The sequence below is a fragment of the Corythoichthys intestinalis genome, chromosome 3 (assembly GCF_030265065.1).
Source record: "Corythoichthys intestinalis isolate RoL2023-P3 chromosome 3, ASM3026506v1, whole genome shotgun sequence".
NCBI lineage: Eukaryota > Metazoa > Chordata > Actinopteri > Syngnathiformes > Syngnathidae > Corythoichthys > Corythoichthys intestinalis.
In genome coordinates, this window is record NC_080397.1 from 61,302,166 (window position 1) to 61,326,823 (window position 24,658).

The 24,658-nt window shown below is 38.3% G+C and overlaps 1 protein-coding gene across 2 annotated transcripts; it reads right to left on the bottom strand.

Annotated features, from left to right (window-relative positions):
• Nucleotides 1–2,297: 2,297 nt before the first annotated feature.
• mat2ab (methionine adenosyltransferase 2Ab) lies at nucleotides 2,298–24,219 on the bottom strand. Of its 2 annotated transcripts, XM_057832664.1 has the most exons (10): nucleotides 23,946–24,219; nucleotides 23,235–23,421; nucleotides 17,652–17,729; nucleotides 17,448–17,570; nucleotides 11,119–11,231; nucleotides 10,907–11,050; nucleotides 10,591–10,809; nucleotides 6,955–7,137; nucleotides 6,752–6,885; nucleotides 2,298–3,811 (listed from the first exon to the last, which is right to left on the bottom strand). In XM_057832664.1, exons 4-10 carry the CDS (start codon nucleotides 17,548–17,550, stop codon nucleotides 3,709–3,711), a joined length of 999 nt encoding a protein of 332 aa, XP_057688647.1. In that variant the 5' UTR covers nucleotides 17,551–17,570; nucleotides 17,652–17,729; nucleotides 23,235–23,421; nucleotides 23,946–24,219; the 3' UTR covers nucleotides 2,298–3,708. The 2 variants fall into 2 exon arrangements, with proteins under 2 accessions (XP_057688647.1, XP_057688646.1); XM_057832663.1 differs by lacking the exons at nucleotides 23,235–23,421; nucleotides 23,946–24,219 and adding an exon at nucleotides 18,444–18,809.
• Between the last annotated feature and the right edge of the window lie 439 nt (nucleotides 24,220–24,658).

Sequence of the window (24,658 nt, forward strand, 5' to 3'; positions counted from 1 at the left end):
TGATGCCAAGAATCGAGATATCGTTTCAAATACCAGAACTCATTTGTAAACGGGGGACGACCTGTACAGTACTTTCAAACAGTTATTTTGAGATTTAAGGGATATGTAAGGGTATTTTTAGCAACAAGTTGGTAACTTTTCAGTTTCAACTTTAGCGACACCAGTGGACAAAAGCAGTAGTGTTTTTCCTGAAGGAAGACGGAGTTTCCCATGAGGGCCAGCACACACCCGCAGTGTCATAAAATCATTAATCATTCAAAAATCTATCTCCCGGTCGCCTGTAGATTGATGAAACGTTTCCAGCAGCTTTGTGAAGGATTAATGGTAATAAGGTAATGATTCCAGTTGTAGCTAAATAATAGCATAACGGTTAGCAACCGTGTAGCTAACCCCCCACTCCATCTTACCATCATTCTGTATATCCCTGTAGCCTTCATTTTTTCCCCCTCCTCAAAAAAGTTTTTTTGTTGCTCTGCCATCTTGGAAGAATTTGCGCAAAAGCGTTCTCATCAACTTCAGTCTTTATAATGAATGGGGAAAGTGACATATGCCGTAAAGCAGTCAACATATTTGTTTTTTGTGCAGAAGGGTTCCTACCACCCTGTTCTAAGTAAATTAGTGTCTTTGAAAGCAATACTGAGCCCCTCAAGATATAAAAGAGGTGTCATCCAACTAAATGTCAGTTGACATGTTACGAAGCCCACAAAGGGACATCGACAGAAATAAAATACATTTAAGAAATCTGGCACGTACCAGAAAGTATCTGGTAAAAATTAGCATTATATAGCATTTAAGCTAGCGAACTTTTGCTAAGCAAGTTAGCCAATTGTTGTAAACATGTGCATTATATAGCATTTACGCTAGCGTACTTTTGCTACACTAGTTAGCCAATTGTTGTAAACATTGGCATTACAGAGCAGTTAACATAACGGACTTGGTAAAACTTGACTTTTAGGGGTCCCCATTTTGAAAGGTTAGGGAAGGGAGTGCATGTCACTGATCAACAGTTAGGAACCACAAACTGTAAGCTTGACCAGTGGATATTTGCTATGCAAGCTGGCCAATTGTTGTAAACATTAGAATTATACAGCATTTAAGGTAGTGGACTTTTGCCACGCAAGTTAGCTAATTGTTATGAACATTAGCAATAAACAACATTTAAGCTAGCGGACTTTTGCTATGCAAGTTAGCCAATTGTTGTAAACATTAGCATTACAGCAGTTAAGCTAGCAGACGTTTGCTATGCAAGTTAGCAAATTGTTGTAAACATTAGCATAATGCAGCATTTAACCTAGCGCACTTTCAGTATACAAGTAGGCCAATTGTTGTAAACATTAGCATTATTTAGCATTTAAGGTTGAGGACTTTAGCTATGCAAGTTAGCCAATTGTTGTAAACGTTGGCATGATATAACATTGGAGTAAGTGAAATGCAAGTTAGCCAATTGTTGTAAACATTAGCATTATACAGCATTTAAGTTAGCAGACATTTGCTATGCAACTTAGCTGATTGTTGCAAACATTAGCATTTTATAGCATTCAAGATCACGGACTTTTAGCCATTTAAGTTAGCCAATTATTGTAAACATTAGCATTATTTAGAATTTAAGGTTGAAGACTTTAGCTATGCAAGTTAGCCAATTGTTGTACATTGGCATGATATAACATTTGAGCTAGCGGATCTTTACTATGCAAGTTAGCCTGTTGTTGTAAACATTAGCATTATACAGCATTTAAGTTAGCAGACTTCAGCTATGCAACTTAGCCGATTGTTGCAAACATTAGCATTTTATAGCATTCAAGCTCACAGACTTTTGGCAATTTAAGTTAGCCAATTATTGTAAACATTAGCATTATTTAGCATTTAAGGTAACAAACTTTTGCTATGCGTTAGCCAATTGCTGTAAACATTAGCATTATATAGCATTTAAGCTAGAAGTGGTTTGCTATGCAAGTTTTGCAATTGGCTAACTTGCATAGCACAAGTCCCCTAGCTTAATGCTAATCTGGTGCGCACCAGATTGCTTAAATTCATTTCTGTCAAAGTCCCTTTAGGGGCTCCGTAACATATAATAAAAAAAAAAAATAAAAAAAAAATAAAAAAAAAAAATAAAAAAAAGAGAAGGTTAAAAAGTTACCTAGTCTTGCTTTAAAGGGTCAATTCCAACTTCCGTGGAAATACGGGTTACGTAGGAACGAACCTCGTTCGTAACCTGGGGACTACCTGTGTACTAAATACTTGAATTCCTATAATGTAAAAATAAGTTGGTACAATCAAAAGGTACTGACAATGACACATTGCATGTTGCACATGTTTATTATAGAGCACAAGCAAAGTGTCCTATCTAATCATGAAGCGCATTACAGAATCAGCTACGTGCTCATAATAGAAGCATATTTATGTGTGAGGGAGTGTGAAAAGCGAAGCAAAGATGGAAGAAAGAAAAGGCACATATACACTTACTGTAGCCAACGATTATGACCGCCAATAAGAGCGTTACATTAGATGGCCATGTAAACAAGGCTGGTTTCTCTGTACTACACCAACCAAATGTTGCCATCACCTGGTGAAGATTTGTATGAGCCATATCTGCAGACGCATTTAAAAAACAGACAAAACAAGAGGGGGGCGTTGACAACCAGCTCATCTAAAAAAATATTTGCGCGGTCCAAAAATAATGACACATTTGCAATTTGTCCTCGAGGTTAACCAAAGCTTTTCTGTACGACACTCTGGCACCTCAAAGCCAACAAATGATCAAGTCAAGAGGAATTTCAAGAAACTGTTTTTAAAGCTGCCTTCTGAAACCTCAGCTTCTCTGTATCCACGCTGAGCTTCAGAGAACAAATAAATAGCGTTGACATTGGACATCCAATTAAGACTAACCGACTCCGCTAGGATAAAGATGGGAAGCCAGGTTTCTCTGTAACTACACCTGCCATCGATACACATGCGGAGTCTAAGGGCACATTTTTCTCTTTTTGTAATTAAAAAAAAAAAAAACCAATATTAACGAAACAAAAACTTAAAAACCAAGTTCACCTAACACCTCTGCAGACCAGAGCAGGGACACAGCAGCCTCTGACTTTTCTGTATGACGTCAGAAAAAAAGCAAAGGTCTGCAGCGGCATGTGGCTAGAGCTTGAAAATGTGGCTGTTTCTTCAGCCTGAAATGCATAGCATTTTAGTCAACAGCAAGAACCTTCCCATTTCTTTGTGCCGGTCCAGTAATGCTAGCAAAAATAAAGTGGGTGAGCGTTTGTTTAACCATACTGACGAAGGAAAAATGTTGCTCAGTTATAGCAGAGGATCATCAAAACAAGACAAAAATTTACTTCGCAGGTCATACGTGTTCCTAGCACCATAGAGTGAAGGCCAACTACAGTCACACGCCACCACTGTCCTATGATTGTTAACCTACACCAATGTTCAATGACAGAACTGCAGCCAATCAAGTTCTAGCACAGTGACAAGAACAAGGGACAAGTTCTTGGAAACCTATAAAACTAACAAAACAAAAGAATGCCTTCGAGGTGACAGTGTAATAAATGTGACAGGCAAAACAGGGAGTCACGTTGGTAAACGATGAATCATTTGAGAACGGGAAGGGGGGAGAGAAAGACAGCGAAGGGCATTTCACCCCCTGGATCTTGGAGGCTTCTCTGTAGTATACACCAACAAGCCTGGGGGATGAAAAGCTTAACAGGTTTAGTATTTGAGCTTTTTGGGCTTCTCCCATGGGAAGCAGTCACGGCCAAAGTGGCCGTAGGTTGCAGTCTTCTGATACATGGGCTCCTTCAGCTTCAGATCCCTAGAATACATAACCAACAGGTTTAGCAGCAACCACACAAATGCGGTGAGATCTACGGAGCCCCTAACCAGACATTGACGGAAAATTAATAAATTTAGGCAATCTGTTGCACACCAGAAACTATCTGGTAAACATTGCCTTTATATAGCATTTAAGCAAGCGGACGTTTGCTATGCCAATTGTTGATTTGTTGCAATTGGCTAACTTGCATAGCAACCGTCCGCCAGCTTAAATGCTATAAAATGCTATTGTTTATAACAATTGCCTAACTTGCAGAGCAAACGTCCGCTAGCTTAAATTCTATTATAGCTAATGTTTACAACAATTGGCCAACTTGCAGAGCAAAGGTCCACTAGCTTAAATGCTATATAATGCTAATGTTTACAACAATTGGCCAACTTGCATGGTAAAAGTCTGCTAGCGTAAATGCTATATAATGCTAATGTTTACAACAATTGGCCAACTTGCATGGCAAAAGTTAAATGCTATGCAATAATGTTCACAAAAATTGGCCAACTTGCATGGCAAACGTCTGCTAGCATGAATGCTATTTAATGCTAATGTTTACAAAAAATTGGCAAACTTGCATAGAAAAAATTCCGCCATCTTAAATATAGTATAATCCTAATGTTTACAACAATTGGCTAACTTGCATAGCTAAAGTCCGCTAGCTTAAATGCTATACAATGCAATTGTTTACAACAATTGGCTAACTTGCAGAGCAAAAGTCTGCCAGCTTAAATGCTATATAAAACTCCAATGCATACAACAATTAGCCAACTTGCATAGCAAACGTCCGCCAGCTTAAATGCTATAAAATGCTAATGTTTACAACAATTGCCTAACTTGCAGACCAAAGGTCCGCTAGCTGAAATGCTATTTGTTGCTAATGTTTACAACAATTGGCCAACTTGCATGGTAAAAGTCTGCTAGTTTAAATGCTATATAGTGCTAATGTTTACAAAAATTGGCCAACTTGCATAGCAAAAGTTAAATGCTATGTAATGCTAATGCTTACAAAAATTGGCCAACTTGTGTGGCAAAAGTCTGCTAGCATAAATGCTATTTAATGCTAATGTTTACAAAAATTGGCTAACTTGCATAGAAAAAGTCCGCCATCTTAAATATAGTATAATCCTGATGTTTACAACAATTGGCTAACTTGCAGACCAAAGGTCCGCTAGCTTAAATGCAATTTATTGCTAATGTTTACAACAATTGGCCGACTTGCATAGCAAAGGTCTGCTAGCTTAAATGCAATTTATTGCTAATGTTTACAACAATTGGCTAACTTGCAGAGCAAAAGTCTGCTAGCTTAAATGCTATATAATGCATACAACAATTAGCCAACTTGCAGAGCAAAAGTCCGCTAGCTTGAATACCATGTAATGCTGTTTACAACAATTGGCTAACCAGCATAGCAAAAGTCTGCTAGCATAAATGCTATGTAATGCTAATGTTTACAACAACTGGCCAACCTGCATAGAAAAAGTCCGATAGCCTAAATGCTGTATAACGCTAATGGTTACAACAATTGGCTAACTTGCATAGCAAATGTATGTAATGCTAATGTTTACCAGATGGTTTCTGGTGTGCACCATATTGTTTAAATTTGTTTTATTTCTGTCAATGTCCCATTAGGGGCTAGGTAGAGATCAGATTCACACTTTCAACCTCACACAGGCCAAACTCTGGAGATGTGCATTGTGCACCAAGCTGGCTGTAGAAGGAAAACGAAACAAATCACTTACCCACCTACCATACTTCCTCTGACCAATGCGGTATCTACATTGGTCTCTCCAGTAAGGCTGCAACAACTAATCAATTACCAGTAATAAATTAGTTGCCAACTAATTTGTTAATAGATTTTCACCAGCAGCTACGAGCCGTCCCGTTTGGGTCCTTGTCTGTGTGTAATGTGAGGACGCACGTACACCAGTGATTAAAGCAAGAGAGAGTTCACTGCTACACTCAGGTTGGGTTGCTGAATCAATAACGTTACGAAGTGTCAAGAGTTAGATTGTCTTTTGTGTTGTTAGATCCAGAGGTGAGTAAATAAAGCCAATTGTATCGTTTGTATTCTTTGTTGATGAGACGTTACTACTTAGCACGGCGCGCTAAGCTAGTTAGCGATTATGCTAATCAGTGTCTTAAGTGTCCGCTTGTATTGTTTTGGAGAAGCATATTAGCGCTTGCGTTATTGTTAGATAGTAAACTTGTCTCATATCTTTTGATAAAGAAACCACATTCATATAATAGCGTAGTCTCCTATAAACTGTCATACAAGAGTGTGTGCTTTGAAATTGGATTGATTGAAGCAACTTTTTGATGAAAAGATTCATTAGTCAGTCAGTCTCCTCATTTGATTTTGTTGTTTAGTCAAATTCGTGACGTCCCCATCCGATCGTGTAATCTGAAATCGGGCTGATCAGGTCATTTTTCAGAGGATCAGAATCGGGTGAAAAGGATCGGGTTTTTAATTTATGCTATGTATAATTCTAAAAAAACAAAAAAGCTCATGTCCTGGCTGGAGCTGCCATGGTTTAGAGCCAGTTAACATTTCAGAGTTCGTTACTGCCACCTTGTGGTCATAACAGTTCACTGCATCCACCATGTGACGGAGTTCATTCACTTGTACAGTACACAGCCCTTCAGTCGCATTGACGCTATTGACTGTGTTGTGTTACTGTTAAGTATTTTACATCTATACCAACCTTAATTAAACGTCCGATTAATCGATTATTAAAAAAAAAAAAAAAAATTGTTCGTTGCAGCCCTACCCTCCAGTTAATGTACAAAACAACTAATTCGTGGAACTCACCATGCAACTTCACTAATCACCTTCGTCACAATAAGAAGCAGAGACCACGGCTCTCGCACAAAAAGGAAAGGAAAAGAGTGCTGCCGTGTGAGTGAACAACACTTCGAGTCATACATTACCTGACAATGACTCCGGGACGGAGGTCAAAGTTCTTCCTTACAATGTCCAGCAGCTCCCGCTCACTCTTTTTGGCAGTCCCGTAATGGAAGATGGAAATGGAGAGGGGGTGGGCAACTCCAATGGCATAGGACACCTAAGACGGCATACATTAATCATGCGGCAAGGGCATCCGGAAGGAAAATTGCCAGAAGCTCCCGCAGACCTGAACCAAAACTCTCTTGCAGAGCTCAGCCTTCACCAGAGACTTGGCGACCCATCGAGCAGCGTACGCAGCGGAGCGGTCCACTTTAGTATAGTCCTTGCCAGAGAAAGCACCGCCTCCGTGGGCCCCCCAGCCGCCGTACGTGTCGACGATGATCTTGCGCCCGGTCAGGCCGGCATCACCCTGTTACACAGAAGCGACGTGTTGATGTGTGAGGAATACTCAAGTTACAACCAGTGTTGCTTTCGTCAACGATGACTATAACAAAAATATTTCGTCGACGAACCATTTTTTTCCATGATGATGACAAGACGATAACGACCTAAAAGCATGTCTTGCGAGACTAAAACATAATGACACGAATGCCTGTTTTCGTCGGACATGACGAGAACAAGACAAAAATACAGCAGTTTCCGTCACATGTTCACAATGTGAGACAATTTATGTGTAGTTAGCCTGCATCGTAGCAGTGTTTTGGTTATGTGACGAGATGAGATTATGTCAAAAATTGTAGGACTACATTTAGAATCCCCCCCCCCCCCAAAAAAAAAAACTCCCCCCAAAAATTATTGGAGTGTCATTGGAAAATTGCCTGCGTCATACGAAAAATCAGGTGATTTTGACATTCGAACCGCCACGTTTAAACTGTCTGGGCTGTGTGACGTGCCGAAGAAACGAGATTTAAAAAAAAAAAAAGAATTTTCTGGATCTTTCCCTTGCAATGCCCCATATAATGACTAAAATTTGACCAAGACTAATAAGTATTATTGCAGGGATGCATCTGGGAACTTAAAAAAAGGGGCCAGTTGGCCCCCTTGTGTCTGACAAGGGGGCCAAATTATAAAATTGATGGGGCCCGATTTAACTAGATTGACGAAGTATACAAAACTGATTGAAATAAAACAAAATACATTACACGTTGGAGCATGATATTTCTAAATTGCAAATGAAAAACCATTATTTGAGCAAAATATATTTTTCTAATACAGTGGGGAGAACAAGTATTTGATACACTGCCAATGTTGGCAGTGTATCAAATACTTGTTCTCCCCAGTGTATATCAACAAACAATTTTAATTCAATTTCAATTTAATTAGGCTCGAGCGCATGACGTGGCACTCGCGAGGTTTCCGCCGCTATCGCCATTATGGAAGCGGTAAACAAACAGTGAGGCATTTCAACACAGGTCGCTCTTTAAAAATGGTTGGAAATTATTGTGCGGTAAAGAATTGCAACAACCGATCGAATAGAAAGGAGAATGTACAGCTCGACGGAACACCATTGAGTTTCTTCCGGATCCAGACATGGAGAAAAGGCGAGGGAAAGGTCATATCTGAACTTACCAAATGTCGAAGAATGGCATGGGTGGCCTTGATCAGAAGGAAGGGCATAACGTTTGATTCTCCAGTTACACACAGAGTTTGCTCTATGCACTTCCACTCCGGTAAGTTAATTTCGTTTGTTTACCCAAATTTCGGTAACTTTATGCCCTAAGTCGGCCTGTTGTTAGCTATAGCTACAGCTAAACAACTAGCACGCATACATGTGCATTTTCTTCATAAGACATAATTCCTGTCGTTGCTAAATGAAAAAGCTGTAATATTTTGACGTGAGAGAGTGGCAAAGAATTTGTACACAGGCTACATTTTCTGCAACAAAAAAATTGTACATCCGTGCTCACAGACTAATGTAAACACACACTGCCTACCTTTGCTAGAAAGATGGTGTTGCCGTTTGCTATGGTCATAATGTGCAGATCCTGCACCCATCCGCAGCAAAACTGTTCGTAGCTTTGTAGCGAGTTGTAGTTTCGGAACTGCTGATGAGTGTAGTAACTTACACCAAACACTAAATACAGCACGATGTCAGTTTCGCGTAGTGGTGTGGAAGCTTGTCGACATCTTTATTCCATTTGTGTTCGGCTTGCTCGTAAGGGTCAACATTGTTCACATCCTTAAAATTGCTCACATATCTGTCCTTCGCCGTGGTAACAAGTTTGTCTCTGTATCGAACTCGCAAGTTTTCCTTACTTTTTTTCCATCTTTGGCACTCGTAGTTGAATTGTATTTGCCGTTAAGTTTAAATGTCCCGTGATGCAGACGTGCTTCCGAAATGGCTGCGTTGTCGCAAATCTTGCATGATCCCGTGCTGTTGTGACGTAAACGCTCGAGCCTAATTGGAACGCACCGAAACAAATGCAAGGTGATTATGGCTATATTAGAGGTTAGATCTTGTGCCCGAACCCGAATTTGGGGTCGGGTTGGGCCCAAAATGTAAAGCATTCACGTTCGGGTTGGGTCAGGTCGGGCCGCCGCGCCGGACTAATAAATTATATTTAAAAAAAAAAAAAAAAAGGGATAAAACCGAGAGCAGGCGCTCTGTATTTTGCATTTGCTTGTGCAAGCACATGAACGCTGTGGCGCCGCCCGCTTTTTCTTCTTCTCCTCCCGCTGGAGCGCTTGCGATTCGTTAGGAAAGACACTTTTATTTATGCACACAAAGGCAACACAAATGTGATCCTTTAGAATCTTGCCCTCTGTGTGTCTGCAAAACCGCATGTTTTTTTTTTTTTTTTAAACTTTCCCGGCGTTATTTCGTTGTGTAAATGCTTTATAATGATCATAAAAATATGTAGACTATTTAAACATTAAGAAAACTTGCGTTTTTTTCTGCCTATTGTGAATTCGTTACGAAAGACATTTATGCACACAAAGGCAACACAAATGTGATCCTTTTGAATCTTCTCTGTGTGTCTGCAAAACCGCATGTCTTTTTTTTTTTTTTTTTTAATATATTAAACTTTCCCAGCGTTATTTCGTTGTGTAAATGCTTTTATAATGGTCATAAAAATATGTAGACTATTTAAACATTAAGAAAACTTGCGGTTTTTTTTTCTGCCTACTGAGAATTCGTTACAAAAGACACTTATTTATGCACACAAAGGCAACACAAATGTGATCCTTTTGAATCTTCTCTGTGTCTGCAAAACCGCATGTCTTTTTTTTTTTTAATATTAAACTTTCCCGGCATTATTTCGTTGTGTAAATGCTTTTATAATGATCATAAAAATATGTAGACTATTGAAACATTTTGAAAACTTGCGTTTTTCTGCCAACTCGAAGAAATGAAAGTAAATTGCTGCTGCTGCGTTTTTTTTTCGCGTCACTCCAACAAATACATTTGTTTCCCCCTTTTTTTAAATAGGGTTTTTCAGGCTCGGGCCGCGTCGAGCTTCAATACCAGCGGGCCGTGTCGGGTCGTGCTGGATATTTTAGGCCCGATCTAACCTCTAGGCTAGATATCGGTATGTCAAGATGGCAGACGACGAAAGTTAAAACCTCTAAAGGAAAACGAACAGTTTTCAATTGCTGTTTAACTAAATTTATTTCTTTAGCTATTTCAACAGAAGTATGTAATATGTGGCGCAGATCAAGTAGCAATATGCGCCAATCGTAATAGACTTGCGCCGGTGCTGGCGCAGCGGAGTTACAAAGTTGCGCCAGTGACTGTCAAAATGCGTAAATGGCGCGGCCCAGATGCATCCCTGTTATTGTCCTAAAGGCTCAGACGAAATTAAAAGGGCTGCCGAAAACAACACTGGCTACAACATGTCTGAATTCCACCCTCTTCGATTACCTGAGGTCCACCAATGACAAATCTGCCACTCGGTTGCAGGTGGTAGATGGTGTCATCATCCAAATAATTGCAGGGAACAACAGACTTGATGACTTTTTCCTTCAGGGCATCCCTCATCTCTTCTAAGCAAACATCTTCGTCATGCTGAACGGAAATGACAATCGTGTGCACGCGCACAGGAAGCATGGCGCCGTGGTCCTGACGGTACTGCACGGTAACCTTAGAGGAAGCAAAAGAGACGGCAACTTAAATTGTGACTAAAGACTGACCCCGGACCACTTGCTGCATGTTTGATTGGCTCATCCGCATTAACTACCTGTGTCTTCGAGTCAGGTCGGAGCCACGGCAGAGTGCCGTTACGTCGCAGCTCGGCAATCTTGGCATTGAGGTTGTGGGCGAGGACGATCGTGAGGGGCATGCACTCCTCAGTCTCGTCAGTGGCATAGCCGAACATTAAGCCCTTGAAAGCAAAAAGCTCAGTGTCATGCTCGCGTATTTTTCAAAACAAAAGAAAATCTGAAAACTGACCTGGTCCCCTGCGCCAATGTCCTCTTCATTGCGGTCCACATGGACACCCTGGGCGATGTCGGGAGACTGCTGTTCCAAAGCGACAAGGACATTGCAGGTCTTGTAGTCAAAGCCTATGTGCAGAGAACACCATGTTAAGACACAATAGAGCTGGACGATACGGAAAAACATCTATTATGATGTGGGGCACTTTATACCTAATATAACACACCTCAGTGTATTTTTAATTATTTGATTAAAAAAAGTGAAAAAGTATCAGTTACATATTTGGAACAGACATTCAATCCAATTAAACAGAAAGATTCCACTTCAGATGGATTGGACATTTATCACCTCCGATAGCACTGAAACAATCATTTATTGCAATTAGGGCCGCAACTAAAGACGACTTTCAAAATAGATTAATTGGATCATTAATTTAGCGAATAATTAATCGGATAAATGTCACTTCTTTCAATTACCTTCACCATTTCCCTTAAAGTTGTTTTCAGCATGTTGTAAGTAGCAATATAGACAAAATGGATGAGTATTTCCTTCAACTGTATCAATTATCTAATTCGTTGGCAATTTATTAATCGGTTTAAAGCAACACTAGGTAACTTTTCAACCTCTATAAAATATTTTCATAAAATTAGTGATATGTTACGGAGCCCCTAAAGGGACATTTAAGTAAATAAAGCAGTCTTTCATAAGGCAAAACACTACTGCTTTTGTCCACCGGCATCGTTAAAATCGAACAAAACTGAGAATTTATCAGTTGTTTCTTAAATCGATTAGTTTTTGCTGCCTTATTAAGTAACTAGGTTAGACAGTAAAATGTCCGAAAATTGGCAAAAAATGTGAATTGCTGTTAGGGCTGACCGATATGGCCTTAAGTACGTATCCCGATAAATTGAGCAGATTTACCTCGATAACGATAAATGACGATAAATTCGCCCAAGCAGACTGTTATATAATTTGAAATTTTGAATCAATGCATGGAATACAAATTAACCGTTTCTCGTTAAATTTATTTAACCAGCTTTCAATTTAACAATTGCACATGCAGTCTAAACATTAAGTATTAAAAAAATCTTGTAAACAATAAGAATTTTAGTGTGAACATTTATAACAGCTTGTATGACTTGAAAAATGTACATTATAAAAATCAACATGACGACTGTGCAAACATGTCATTCTAACACAAATGACTTGCAGCTTTAACAGTACACTTCAGACAACTTATTGGTAATGGCTGCTGTGACATAATTATTCAACACAAGTGTTTACATCAAGGTTTCAGGTTTTTTTTCCCAAAACATTTTTTAATACATGCACCCCCCACACAGACACAACCAGGTTAACCCTTGAGAGTCGAAGGACGAGCCGGCGCGTCCTCAGCGCACGTCGTCTTTGAAGCGCCCTCACGTTTTAATTACGTCACCCACATGCCGTTGGTTGGTCTCGTTTCAAAGTGCGGAAGTTGCGGTTTACTCTCATTATTTGAAGTCAATCGACCAACTAAAACGTGAGATATTGTCATTTAAGTTTAATAGTTTTATTGTCCTCTCAAAAAAACATTAAAACGCTGCATGGATCATTTGTTTATGTCTATATTTCCATCATTTCTTGTCCTTTTTCAAAACGGAAGCTCCATGAAAAAAACACAAATCAAACGAACCCTTTCGAAGTCACAGTGGAAGCACAAAATGTGTTTTTTAAATAAATATAACTGCCGTGCGAGGTTCCACCGAACAAGAGGGAGGAGTGTTCTGAAGCAGCGAGGTGGCGAGCGACGGCCGTGTGGCTCGAGCAGCGACTTTGTGTGACTGAGAATGAACGGAAAACTAAATTTAGCGCAGGCAATTGTGCTTTTTGATCAACTTGAGGAAGAGGATGGTCCAAATTCGTCATCATCGTCTTCTTCGGAAGAGTCCTCGAGTGAAGATAGTGACGGATTTGAACACGTGGGCGACGCCATCGACGAGCAGAGGTAAGCAAACTCACTTTTTTTGATGCTGAAAAAGTTTCTTTTGAAAGTTTCTTTTGATATTGCAAGACAAAGTTAATTTTGATGCAATATAAGTGTGTGTTTGTGTATATAATAATAAAATGTGCATATCAGATCAAAGTCGCACGTGCACTGTGTGTATCCAAGGCAGGAATTTATAATTGTGATCTTCTTTCTATATGAAGATTAGGGATGTAGCACAAAGTCAGCTATGGTATTCTTTCTATTGTCATACATATAGATTTCCATTATTATTTATTGCTGTATATAGTTTTATTTTATACTTTATTATTTTCATAAATACTGACTTTTTTTCATGTACATTTATAGTGACAATGAAAGTAAAGTGAAATGAAAATGGAAGGGTGGAAAGAGGACCGACACCCCATGGAAGTGTGGGCTGTGTGATGTCGCCCTGTGTCGAATTCCAGAACGAAACTGCTTTTCGGAGTGGCATGCCTGAAAAAAATTTAACTTGTTTATTGTAAATATTTTTGAAAATACTTTTTTTCCCCAATGTTGTATATATATTTTTTCCCCCACAATCAGTCTTCTCAATTTGTCTATATAAATGTGTGTTCAAGAAGCTTGATTGTGTGTACATAGTTTTCATCAGGTGATGGGCCGCAATACCTAAACTCTTAAAGAGATGGCCTCTAAACACTTTTTGTGTTAGATGGTATATATTTTTTCACTGTTCGGTCTGCTGTATATAACCTGTTTTGACTAGAGCATGTATAAAGGCAAAAAACGCCTATGGCTATACCTGTTGGTTATGTTGAATTGTCAAATATAAGACTATTTATTCTAAATTTTTTTGGTTGAATGTTCATCCTAACATGTTGAATAAATATTACAAAGTTTCAAAACTGTTCGTTACGCATGTTTGGTTGTCAATTGGACATCAATATTAAAAAATTTGACAAAACGATTTTGGAATTTTTGGTCTTTTTGGGCCCAAAATGATGATTTATAATTGGTCAGTGAATGAAACAACAGTTTGGACATGAAGTTCAAGGTGTCACAAAAAAAGGGACCAAATCAGGCCATCGTAAACAATTCTTTCTTTGAAATATAAAGGCAACTTCAAAGGCATGCAAAATCAGACAAAATAGGCCCAGACCTTAAAGGGTTAAAGCTGTATTGCTCTGATGCCAATGAAACATTTAAGGTTTTATGATGGCAGAATAAAGCAAACACGTACAGAAAAATAGCTGTGGCCATTGAACTGTCATTATATAGGCTTCACTGTTGGATTATACTTTATGCTGAGTGCTATACCATCATGAAAGCTTTCAGAGAAATCACACAGAGATGCCAAATAACGCGACAGGATGATTGCTACATGAAGTCCGTGCCCAGTCCACTCATTAATTTCAGCCGTTTCGACAAGGTTAGAGCCGCTGTCTGACTCTTTCACGTTCATTTGTAGCCGTTGTTAGCCGCTAGCGTTAGCCTGTGGCTTGGCTACCAGAAGAAAGCACTGAAAGCATCCTCTCCTGATATCGTGAGAACCAGGGAGGACAGCGGGTGAAAGCCCGTCTGGAACCCGCCAAGAGTTTACGTAATGTCGGGTGAAAGTTTGGTGAAGCTAACTTAAGTCCGACTCCATCCCGTTTACTTGTAGCGTTAGCCGCTAACGTTAGCCTACCGGGCTTCTGTTTGATGGCTTCCTGAAAACCACGTGACTCCATATGTAAGCACACTGTCTGCTTTCTTAAAGGGGAATGAACATAGCCGAACAACACAGCGTCAAAGCGGGATAAAAAGACTATATTTTCTTGTTTTATTAAATTACCAAATTTACCGACATGGTCAAAATTTACGTCGGTCATCGTGAAGAATTTTGGTGACGGTAAATTTTCGGGTTACCGCCCTGCTCTAATTGTTGTTTTCCAAAGTAAAAGCAGATTTTTGTTCATGTTCTACTTTGACTTAACAAAAATATAATGAAAAAAATCTGAAAATATTTACAACGGAGAAGTTATATATACATGTTATAGGGCTGCAGCTATCGATTATTTTAGTAGTCGATTAATCTATCAACTTGTTGGTTCGAATAATTGGATTAGGAACATTTTAATGTGTTGCAGTTTAAATTTTAGGAGATGTAAAACAAAGGCTTGCCAAGATTGCACTTTCAAAAGAGCATTAAATGCGAATGCAAAACTAAAATTCCCAATTTTTTCTTCAAAGCAAGCAGAATTGCACTTTCATTTGAAATTTAAAATACCTGATCTTAGCCGGTAGCTTAAATGCTATAAATTGTTAACTTTTTTTAAACAATGCTCTCAAAAAAATCATTAAGACACATTCTAACAAAAAAAACTTAAATACACCAATGAACTAAATTACGAATGTATAAAAAAAACCATTAGCTCAATCAAAAACTCCCCCTTATGTTTGTCTTAACAGGGAGTAGCTGGATTTAGCCATGTTAAACGAGTTATGTCATATTCACTGTTGCCACTAGAGGGCAGTGTATCCAGCCAAATCAAGAAAACAATGCAAACACTTTCAAAACAAACCATTACAACACCACTCAAATTAAATTACTCGAAGCCACAAAATTTCATTCAAAGCTCTTTCTAATCGAATTCCTCGAGTTAACAGATTAATCGTTGCAGCACTACCATGTTATAATTTCAAGAATTTAGACAAGTTGAAGGTCCTAAATGATTAATCAGTTAATTGTTGCACCTCTAGTTAGACAAGTTGTGTCAAATTCACTTTTGCCACTAGAAGGCAGTGTATCTACTAGTGCTGCAACGATTAATCGATTAACTCGAGTAATTTGATTGGGGAAAAAAAAAATATTTGAATTTTGCTGCTTCGAGGATTAGCGTAATTAAAGTTGAATTCTAATGGTTTTGAAAATGTTTGCATTTTGTTTTATTAATTTGGGTGGATACATTGCCTTCTAGTAGCAACAGAGAATATTGCATAACTTATTTACCATCGCTGGATCCAGCTGCTCCCTGTTAAGACCAACAAACAAAGTTTTTGTTTGAGCCAATCTTTATTGGTGCATTCGTAATTTAGTTTATAGGTATATTTTGCCTTATTTTGAGGGAATATGAGTTTGAACCATTTGTTAAGAGCATTGCAAAAACAAAAAACAAAAAAAACCAACCTAACATTTTCTAGCATTTAAGCTAGCGGACTTTTGCTATGTAAGTTAGCCAGTTCTTTTATTTTACTTAGATCTTCGTTCATTTATTTTTTAATACAGTTTGAGGCTCAGCTCAGGTATTCTAATTTGTTATGTTCCTTATATGATTACTCGATTATTTGAACTAACTAGTTCTTCGATTAATAGATTACCAAAATAATTGATGCAGCTCTAGTATGTACCCAAATCAATAAAACTAAATGCAAACACTCAAAATAAACCATTACAACGCCACTCTAAACGAATCCTCGAAGCAGCAATCTGATCCGAAGCTTTCTTCTAATCGAATTACTCGAGCTAATCGTTGCAGCACTACATCCAACACATGACGTGAAAACTACAGCACATGCTTTATTGACACTTTACATTAGTTATTATCTGGGTCGGTGTAATTTTTTTTTTTAAATGGGATTTCTTCGGTGCGCCGCACAGCCCGATCGGCACCTCTCAAATATAGAAACGACTGGAATTTTCATGCGATGCAGGGAATTTTTCAAACGACCCCAAAAAATTTTCCGTTCGCCAATAAACGGCGATTTTCCGGAAAAAAAAAAAAAAAAAAAGTTTCAAAATGTATCTAGTCCAATATTTTGGACCAAATAACAATTTGGGCGTCAAAAATTCCGGGGTGGTGAGAGGCATAAAAGTTGTATACAGAAATTGGAAAAAAAAAAAAAAAATTACAATTCCCTGGAAATTTGCCAAAAACTTTCCCATTCATTTATAACGGGAACGTTCCCATTCACTTCCAGTGGAATTTAAATTGCATTGATGCCATTGACGGCCACGGACGTCCAAATTTCCTATTCATTTTCAATGGCAAAAAAAATAATGTCCCCAAATCGACAGGAAATGACCAGCCATCAATAGGACGTGTCCCCCAAATGTCCCAGATTCCATTGACACTTATGGAGGGTGCTTCCATTGACTGCCATGGACGTCCAAATTTCCGATTTATTTCTGATGGCATTTACTTTTGTTTAATGCCATTGGCAGGCATGTTTATCCATTTTATTGATAGCCTTGGGCGGGGCCAAGATCTCTATATCCACACAGCAAAGGCCCTAGAGTAATTTCTCTATAAATTGCAGTTTCTAGTTTCATTATGTTGTTTTTTTATGTGCGATGTTCAAGGGCCTGGAAGACATTCGTTCATTTCAAACTCACCTTTTGCAGAATCATCATAGCCAATGTGGCGAACGGTTTCCCGCACGATTTTTTGGTAGTCCACCGTAGCTCGTGAGGTAACCTCACCAGCTAAGAGGATCATCCCCGTCTTGGCAACGGTCTCTGTTAAAACACACCGGAAACACGAGGTCATCAAAACAAACATCCGTGTTTATAGAGAAGGAAAACCTTCGTTTGGCTTACCGCAGGCAACTTTGGCATCGGGATCTTGCTTGAGATGGGCGTCAAGGACCGCATCGCTGATTTGATCGCAGATCTTGTCTGAACATGAGAAAAATGCTCAATGACATGTTACGTTGAAGCACATGCTTAAGGCATACAGCACTCCATGTGCTCGGTGGGAGTGGCCCAATCAAATAGCCGCCATTTCCAACATGAGCATGTGGTGGGGGCCCATAGCTAAGCGGTAACAACAGGAAACAACCTTAACGCGCCAATTCATATTTATTTGTATATAACGCACGAGTTAGCTAAACCCCGGATGAGCTAGCACTAGTTGAATGAGGCAAGAAACCCGTCAAATTCGGGGAGAAACCTTGACAAGAGATATCTGGGGCTGTTCATGTCGGGCATAAAATTGATTTTAAATAATCAAGCGACCTACTCCCAATCCTCTTCACATTGCTAGCTGGTTATCTAACAGAGATGCACAGTCATGGAGATGACTCAACATAGGTTGATGTTCAAATTAAAGACTAAGTAGTTTGGAATGTCACGGTCTTTTAAAAGAACACACGTTTAAAGACCCTTTAACGCGACACAAACCCCAAGTGAGCTAAGCATAGCACGCTAGCGTGTACCGCGTGTGCCAGCTAACGCCAACCGGTCCCCGCGAATCATTTCCTCGCCGAACATTCGCATGAAAATACTAAATTACCCCGCTTAAAGGTTAACTCCTGTTGAAAAAAATAAACCTGGTCTACGCGCCGTTAGCTTTATACAATAAAGTGGGCTAAAAGGTCAGTGGGTACTTACCGGGATGCCCTTCTCCGACAGATTCCGAGGTGAACAAGAAGCAGTCCTCGTCAATGACCGAGTTGTGGAATCCATTCATATGACCGTTCATCATCGTTAACGACTAAAGGGTTTAAAAAGTGCGAATGTAGCAACGAAAGGAGTGTATGTGCTTGTACTGGCGAATCTGATGAAGGTCAGCCCCCCCTTTCCTACTACAAAGATCCCAGCAGCCTCACTAACCTCATGGCGGGCAACTCGGTTATTTATGCTCTCAAATCCAGACAGGAAGTGGATCATACCACTGACGTATGGGAAGGGGGCGCGCGTTGTATTTGGCTCAGTTGAAAAGGACCACGCTGCGCACTGTACTTAGCAAAAAGCTAAAGAGTATGGAGGTAGATTTGTGTGTTTATTATTCAATCAAAAAAAAAAGTTGCTTCAATCAAATAATAAGTCGCTTCAATCAAAATATTTTCAATCGAAGAAAAAGTCACTTCATTAAAAAAAATGTTTGAATGCAAAAATAAATTTTAAACTCAAAAATATATATTTGAAAACTATTTATCTTTGATTTTTTTTTTTTTTTTAAAGTCAAGTATTTTTTTGATTGAAACGACATTTTTGATTGAAGTCATGGACCACACATTTGTGTCTTTATTATTCAATCAAAAAATAAGTTGCTTCAAACAAAAAATATATATTTTCAAAAGAAAAATCACTTCAATCAAAAAAAAAAAAAATAATAATAATAGTAGAAAAAAAGGTTTGAATGTGAAAAAATAGAGACTCAGAAATTTGCATTTGAACACTTTATTTTTCATTCAAACTGTTTTCTTTGATTGAAGCAATCCTTTTTGTGTTGGGTAGGACATTTGTGTCTAAATCATTCAATCGCAATAAAAGTTGCTTTAATCAAAAAAACTATTTTTAATCAAAGGAAAAAAATTGGGGGGGGGAAAGTTTTGAATGCACTTTTTTTTTTGAAGTGCAAAAAGTTTTGAAGGCACTTTTTTTCGATTGAATCATTTTGACACAAAGATTCAACTTCAACGCTAGTTCCGGTGTGTTTGAGTGGCAGGTGACTACGCCAATGGCATAAAAGTATGAGGCAAGAATAATGGCCACCAGGGCTCCAACCAGCCATCAGAGTCTGCTGAAGTCCAAGCTGAATATAGGGCACCGGTAAGGGGGTGTGCCATCGGCATCAAGAGTTTAAAATTTTTTGCTTTTCAAAAAAAGTGACACTTCAATTAAAAAATATATATATTTCAAATAAAAAAATATATTAAAAAAAAATGTTTGCAAATGATTTTTTTCTTTGATTAAAAATAGTTTTTTGATTACACAAATGTCCTACCCCTAATATGGCTCAAACACAAAAAGGATTGCTTCAAAGAAAACAGTTTGAATTTGAAATGCGAATTTCTGAGTCTCAAATATTTTTTCCTACGCTTGAATTTTTTTTTTTGGGGGGGGGGTTTTTTTTGATAGAAGTGATTTTTCTTTTGAAAATATATAGTTTTTTGTTTGAGGCAACTTATTTTTTGATTGAATAATAAAGACAAAAATGTCCTAGCCAAAATATGGTCCAAACGCAAAATTACATGACTTCAATCAAAAATGTTGTTTCAATAAAAAAATTTAAAAAATACTTAAATAAAAGAAAAAAAATTCAATCAAAGAAAAAAGTTTCCAAATATATTTTTTTGAGTTTCAAATTTATTTTTGCATTCACTTTTTCTTTGATTGAAGTGACTTTTTCTTCGATTGAAAATATATATTTTGATTGAAGCAAATTTTTATTTGATTGAAGCAACTTTTTTTTGGATTGAATAATAAAGACACAAATCTACCTCCGTAAAAGAGGGGGACAAACTGCTGCCTATTCTGGGATATAAAAAAGCCAGGCTTGAGTTTGCAAAAACTTACCTGAGAAAGCCAAAAACGTTTTGGAAGAATTTTCTCTGGTCAGATGAGACAAAAGTAGAGCTTTTTGGAAAAAGGCATCAACATAGAGTTTACAGGGAAAAAACCGAGGCCTTCAAAGAAAAGAACACGGTCCCCACAGTCAAACATGGTGGAGGTTCCCTGATGTTTTGGGGTTGCTTTGCTGCCTCTGGCACTGGACTGCTTGAGCGTGTGCATGGCATTATGAAGTCTGAAGACTACCACCAAATTTTGCAGCATAATTTAGGGCCCAGTGTGAGAAAGGTAGGTCCCCCTCAGAGGTCATGGTTCTTCCAGCCGGAAAATGACCCAAACACACTTCAAAAACCACTAGAAGTTGGTTTGAGAGAAAGCACTGGAGACTGGCTAGCAATGGGTCCAGACTTGAATCCCATAGAACACCTGTGGAGAGATCTGAAAATGGCACCCTTCAAATCTCAGAGACCTGGAGCAGTTGGCCAAAGAAGAATGGTCTAAAATTCCAGCAGAGCATTGTAAGAAACTCATTGATAGATACCGGAAGCGGTTATTCGCAGTTATTTTGTCTCAAGGTTGTGCTACCAAGTATTAGGCTGAGGGTGCCAATACTTTTGTCCGGCCCATTTTTGGAGTTTTGTGTAAAATGATAATGCTTTTTTTCCCCCCATTCTCTTTTGTGTTTTTTGATTGCAAGCAAAATAAATGAAGATATTACTACCAAAGCATTTGTAATTGCAATCATTTTCTGGGAGAAATTGAGCATTATCTGATAGAATAGCAGTGGTGCCAATACTTTTGGCCAGCAGTGTAACTATTGTACTTCTTTTTGTACTTATATATGGCGGGAAAACACAGACAAGACTGAAAAACTCAGAGACTCATGCACCCCTCTTTAAAATAAACTGCTGTATTTTAAGCCAAAACAACTGTTGTGTTTGATTGAACAATATGTTTATATGCTGCCATAGCAGATTCATGACGCATTAAGCCTCCGAACTATTTTTAATTTGTCCGTTTTACCCTGAAAACCCCCGTTTACAGACGTCGCGCAACAGCTTTTGTTTCAACCTAGCCATAAAAAGAAGGTAAGTAATCATATTTATTATTCGAAATGTCTGTCATTTTTAGCTTAGAATCATTAATTGATATCTAATATTTAGTTTTAGAAGAAAAAACGACTTTAAAAAATGATTCACTCGCATATTTTAAACTTTTAAACAAATGACGTCACAATGAAAAATTTGGCATCTGTAAAAAAGTCACAGATATCTACCTCATTACTATCGCTTAATTGTATTTTTTTTTTGTCACTGTCGCATTTTCCTCGATATGTTAGATGATAAATAATCGATCCAAACAAAAAAAATTGAAAAATAACGTTTAAAAGGGTAGCTATATAAAAAAGAAAATCTCAACCACTCCTTGTTGTCTGCAATTTCTGCATCGCGACCCTTGTTATTTCATCCTGTTTCACCCATAAAATCCCCCCAAAATCCGACTGTGACCATTCACAGCTGTGTCTTGACACTTGGTGAAGCATGCTACATGGAGTTTTTGGATTGAAACATGGTATGTACGTGATAATATCTCGATAAAATTGTGGGGTCTTTAATCGTGCTCTCGCCTCCACTTAGGGTTTTGCCGTTTAAAATTTTATTTATTATTTTTTTAAATGCCCTGCTGTTCAACATTTTTCTTCCCCCAGAAAATTGAGATTTAAGCTTTCCAATGATGTATCTCACGTGCATATCGGACAATTTTGAAATTTGGCCAAATTGGGGGTCTCAGAGCGGAACCTCAGGTCACCTGAGTTTTTTCCGCCATATAAATATATCACATATTGTATTTAGATTTCTTTATATTGGCGTATGACATTTCCTATCACACCTATGCAGATGACACACAACTGTACATTTCTGTGTCCCCACATGATTATAGTCCCTTAGTCTCTCTGAGTAAATGCATTCATCAAATCAATGAATGGATGTGCCAGAATTTTCTCCAGTTAAATGTGGAGAAGACAGAAGTGATCATTTTCGGGCCAAAAAAGGAAAGTCAAAGATAAGCAGGCACCTTAGAACAATGTCACTTACAGCTACAAATCAAGTCAGAAACCTTGGCGTAATTATTGACTCAGACCTAAAATTTGATAGCCATCTAAAGTCCGTCACTAAATCTGCTTATTACCGCCTAAAAAATATATCCAGAATTAACGGGCTTCTGACTCAACAAGACATGGAAAAACTTATGCATGCATTCATTTTCAGCAGATTGGACTATTGCAACGGTATATTTACGGGTCTTGATAAAAATTCAGTCAGGAAGCTGCAGCTAGTACAGAATGCTGCAGCCAGAGTCCTCACAAATACAAGGAAGCTGGACCACATTACACCGGTTTTGAAATCGCTACACTGGCTTCCAGTGAGTCAAAGGATAGACTACAAAATACTACTGCTCGTCTACAAAACACTTAAAGTGATCCTCTAACTTAAATACATGTAGGCTCTAAGAAACCACAATTGTTCTCTTGTACTAAAATATGTTGTTAGAAACACATAAAATGTTAAATCAATGGCAATATTTTATAATATTTAGTCCATATTTTGACCGTTAGTTGGCGCCATGGTTTGCGGGCTCGCAGTGATGACGTCATTGGTATCTTTCCAAATTTGTAGCGTGTTAAACAATTGCTTATTGTTGCCTAAACTCGCGAAGTAAAATGCCACGATGTGCTGCTTTTGGATGCAATTTCCAGTCAAATGGAAACAAGGGGAGTGAAGTGAGTGGTCAAGGTGGAATTATTATTTTTTGTGAATAAATGTGCATGAATGGGAGCATCTACATAATTATATTGGGATAAGTTTGAAACCGCAATATGCTTACCTTGAATATCTGCTAATAAAACCGGACAGCATACGCTCTCGTTTCCAACCGGAGTTCCCAACTGGACTCTCTCGCATCACCAGTTTTGCCCAACTTTTGTCTTATCAGGTATTTGCTGCACGCATTTTCCCCTGAAGCTCGTCTTGTGAACGACCGACAGTGCTGTCCTGCTCCTCACTTTTCAGATCTGGTTCAAATAGGAAGGGTAGAACTGACGACATGTTGGGAAAGCTAACGAGTGACACGCTGGAATTTCGTCAACGGGACCAGTGACGTCACGCACTGCGACGTAACAAGAATGGCTACCTATCACTTAAAATAATTTTACAAACTTTATTAAAACAAAAACATTAAGAGGGGTTATAATATCAAATTATTATAACTCATACTAACATTTATCTTTTAAGAATTACTTGTCTTAAAAATAGAGGATGATCTTCATGTGATGTAAAGCACTTTGAATTGCCTTGTGTTGAATTGTGCTATATAAATAAATTTGCCTTGCCTTGCGTATTGTATTCGAACAATATATTGCAGATTCAACATTTAAAAAAATCTATTTAAAAAAAGCAGATAGCAATCAGCAGAGCAGAGTTATCTTTCATATGAACTGTTATTTGACATGTAAAAAGGTTCCTATCTTGTATTTTGCTTCAGGCACTCCTGTGTAATATAATCAGACTCTCCAAATTGCGAACATGATGTACCTACCTGGTCAGTAAATGCACAAATTTATCCCAATATCCTGTCAGGTCCTGGTTCTACTCGCGTTTGAAATAGGTCCCAGAATACATCAGAATATATCACAGTATACTTTTATGGTTTATCTGGAGCTCCTTTGTTGTTAATAACCAAGCAATAATCACCATAAGAGTTCAAAGATGACCTTCTACTGTCCAAAAAACAGCCTAGTGAGGTAATAAGGTAGTTAATAGTTCAAATCTGAACAAATGAAAATTGTGCTAAAACATCATAATGCTCTTTCTGTGTTCCATCTATTCAGTTTCGGTTTCCGTGACAACCTAGTGGTACAATCCCTGTCCAGTGTTGCATCAGTGCGAACGAGTCAGCATGAGTTTGCACAAGCATGATGCAATATGCACCTGCTATTGCTACGTGCATCATTCATGTCAGTCATCATTTGAGTTTAGTCACCCACCACTAGTTCATTTTTATGACAGATCAGCAGCATGTCATCATGTTCAATGCTGAAATGATAGATTTAGATTTTTTTTATGTAAGAAACCATTAATCCCAGAATGAAAAAGAAGCAGAAGAGTAGTACACTGTGACACATTACTCATGACAAGTGACTCTTCTTGACCTTACACGCTAAATATTAGGAATGTACCGAAAGCACAAAATCTTGGTCGAAACGGAATATTGGAAACACTCGGTCATAAAAACGGAAACCGAAAGGCCGA

What these genes read in the sequence shown, in the direction of transcription:
- mat2ab (XM_057832663.1), bottom strand. Translation starts at nt 18,537, where the DNA reads ATGATGAACGGTCATATGAATGGATTCCACAACTCGGTCATTGACGAG. An exon ending in GACCTGACTCGAAGACACAG is followed by an intron (nt 10,810 to 10,906) that starts GTAGTTAATGCG and finishes GCTTCCTCTAAG; the next exon opens with GTTACCGTGCAGTACCGTCA. An exon ending in TTGTCATTGGTGGACCTCAG is followed by an intron (nt 7,138 to 10,590) that starts GTAATCGAAGAG and finishes TCTGTGTAACAG; the next exon opens with GGTGATGCCGGCCTGACCGG.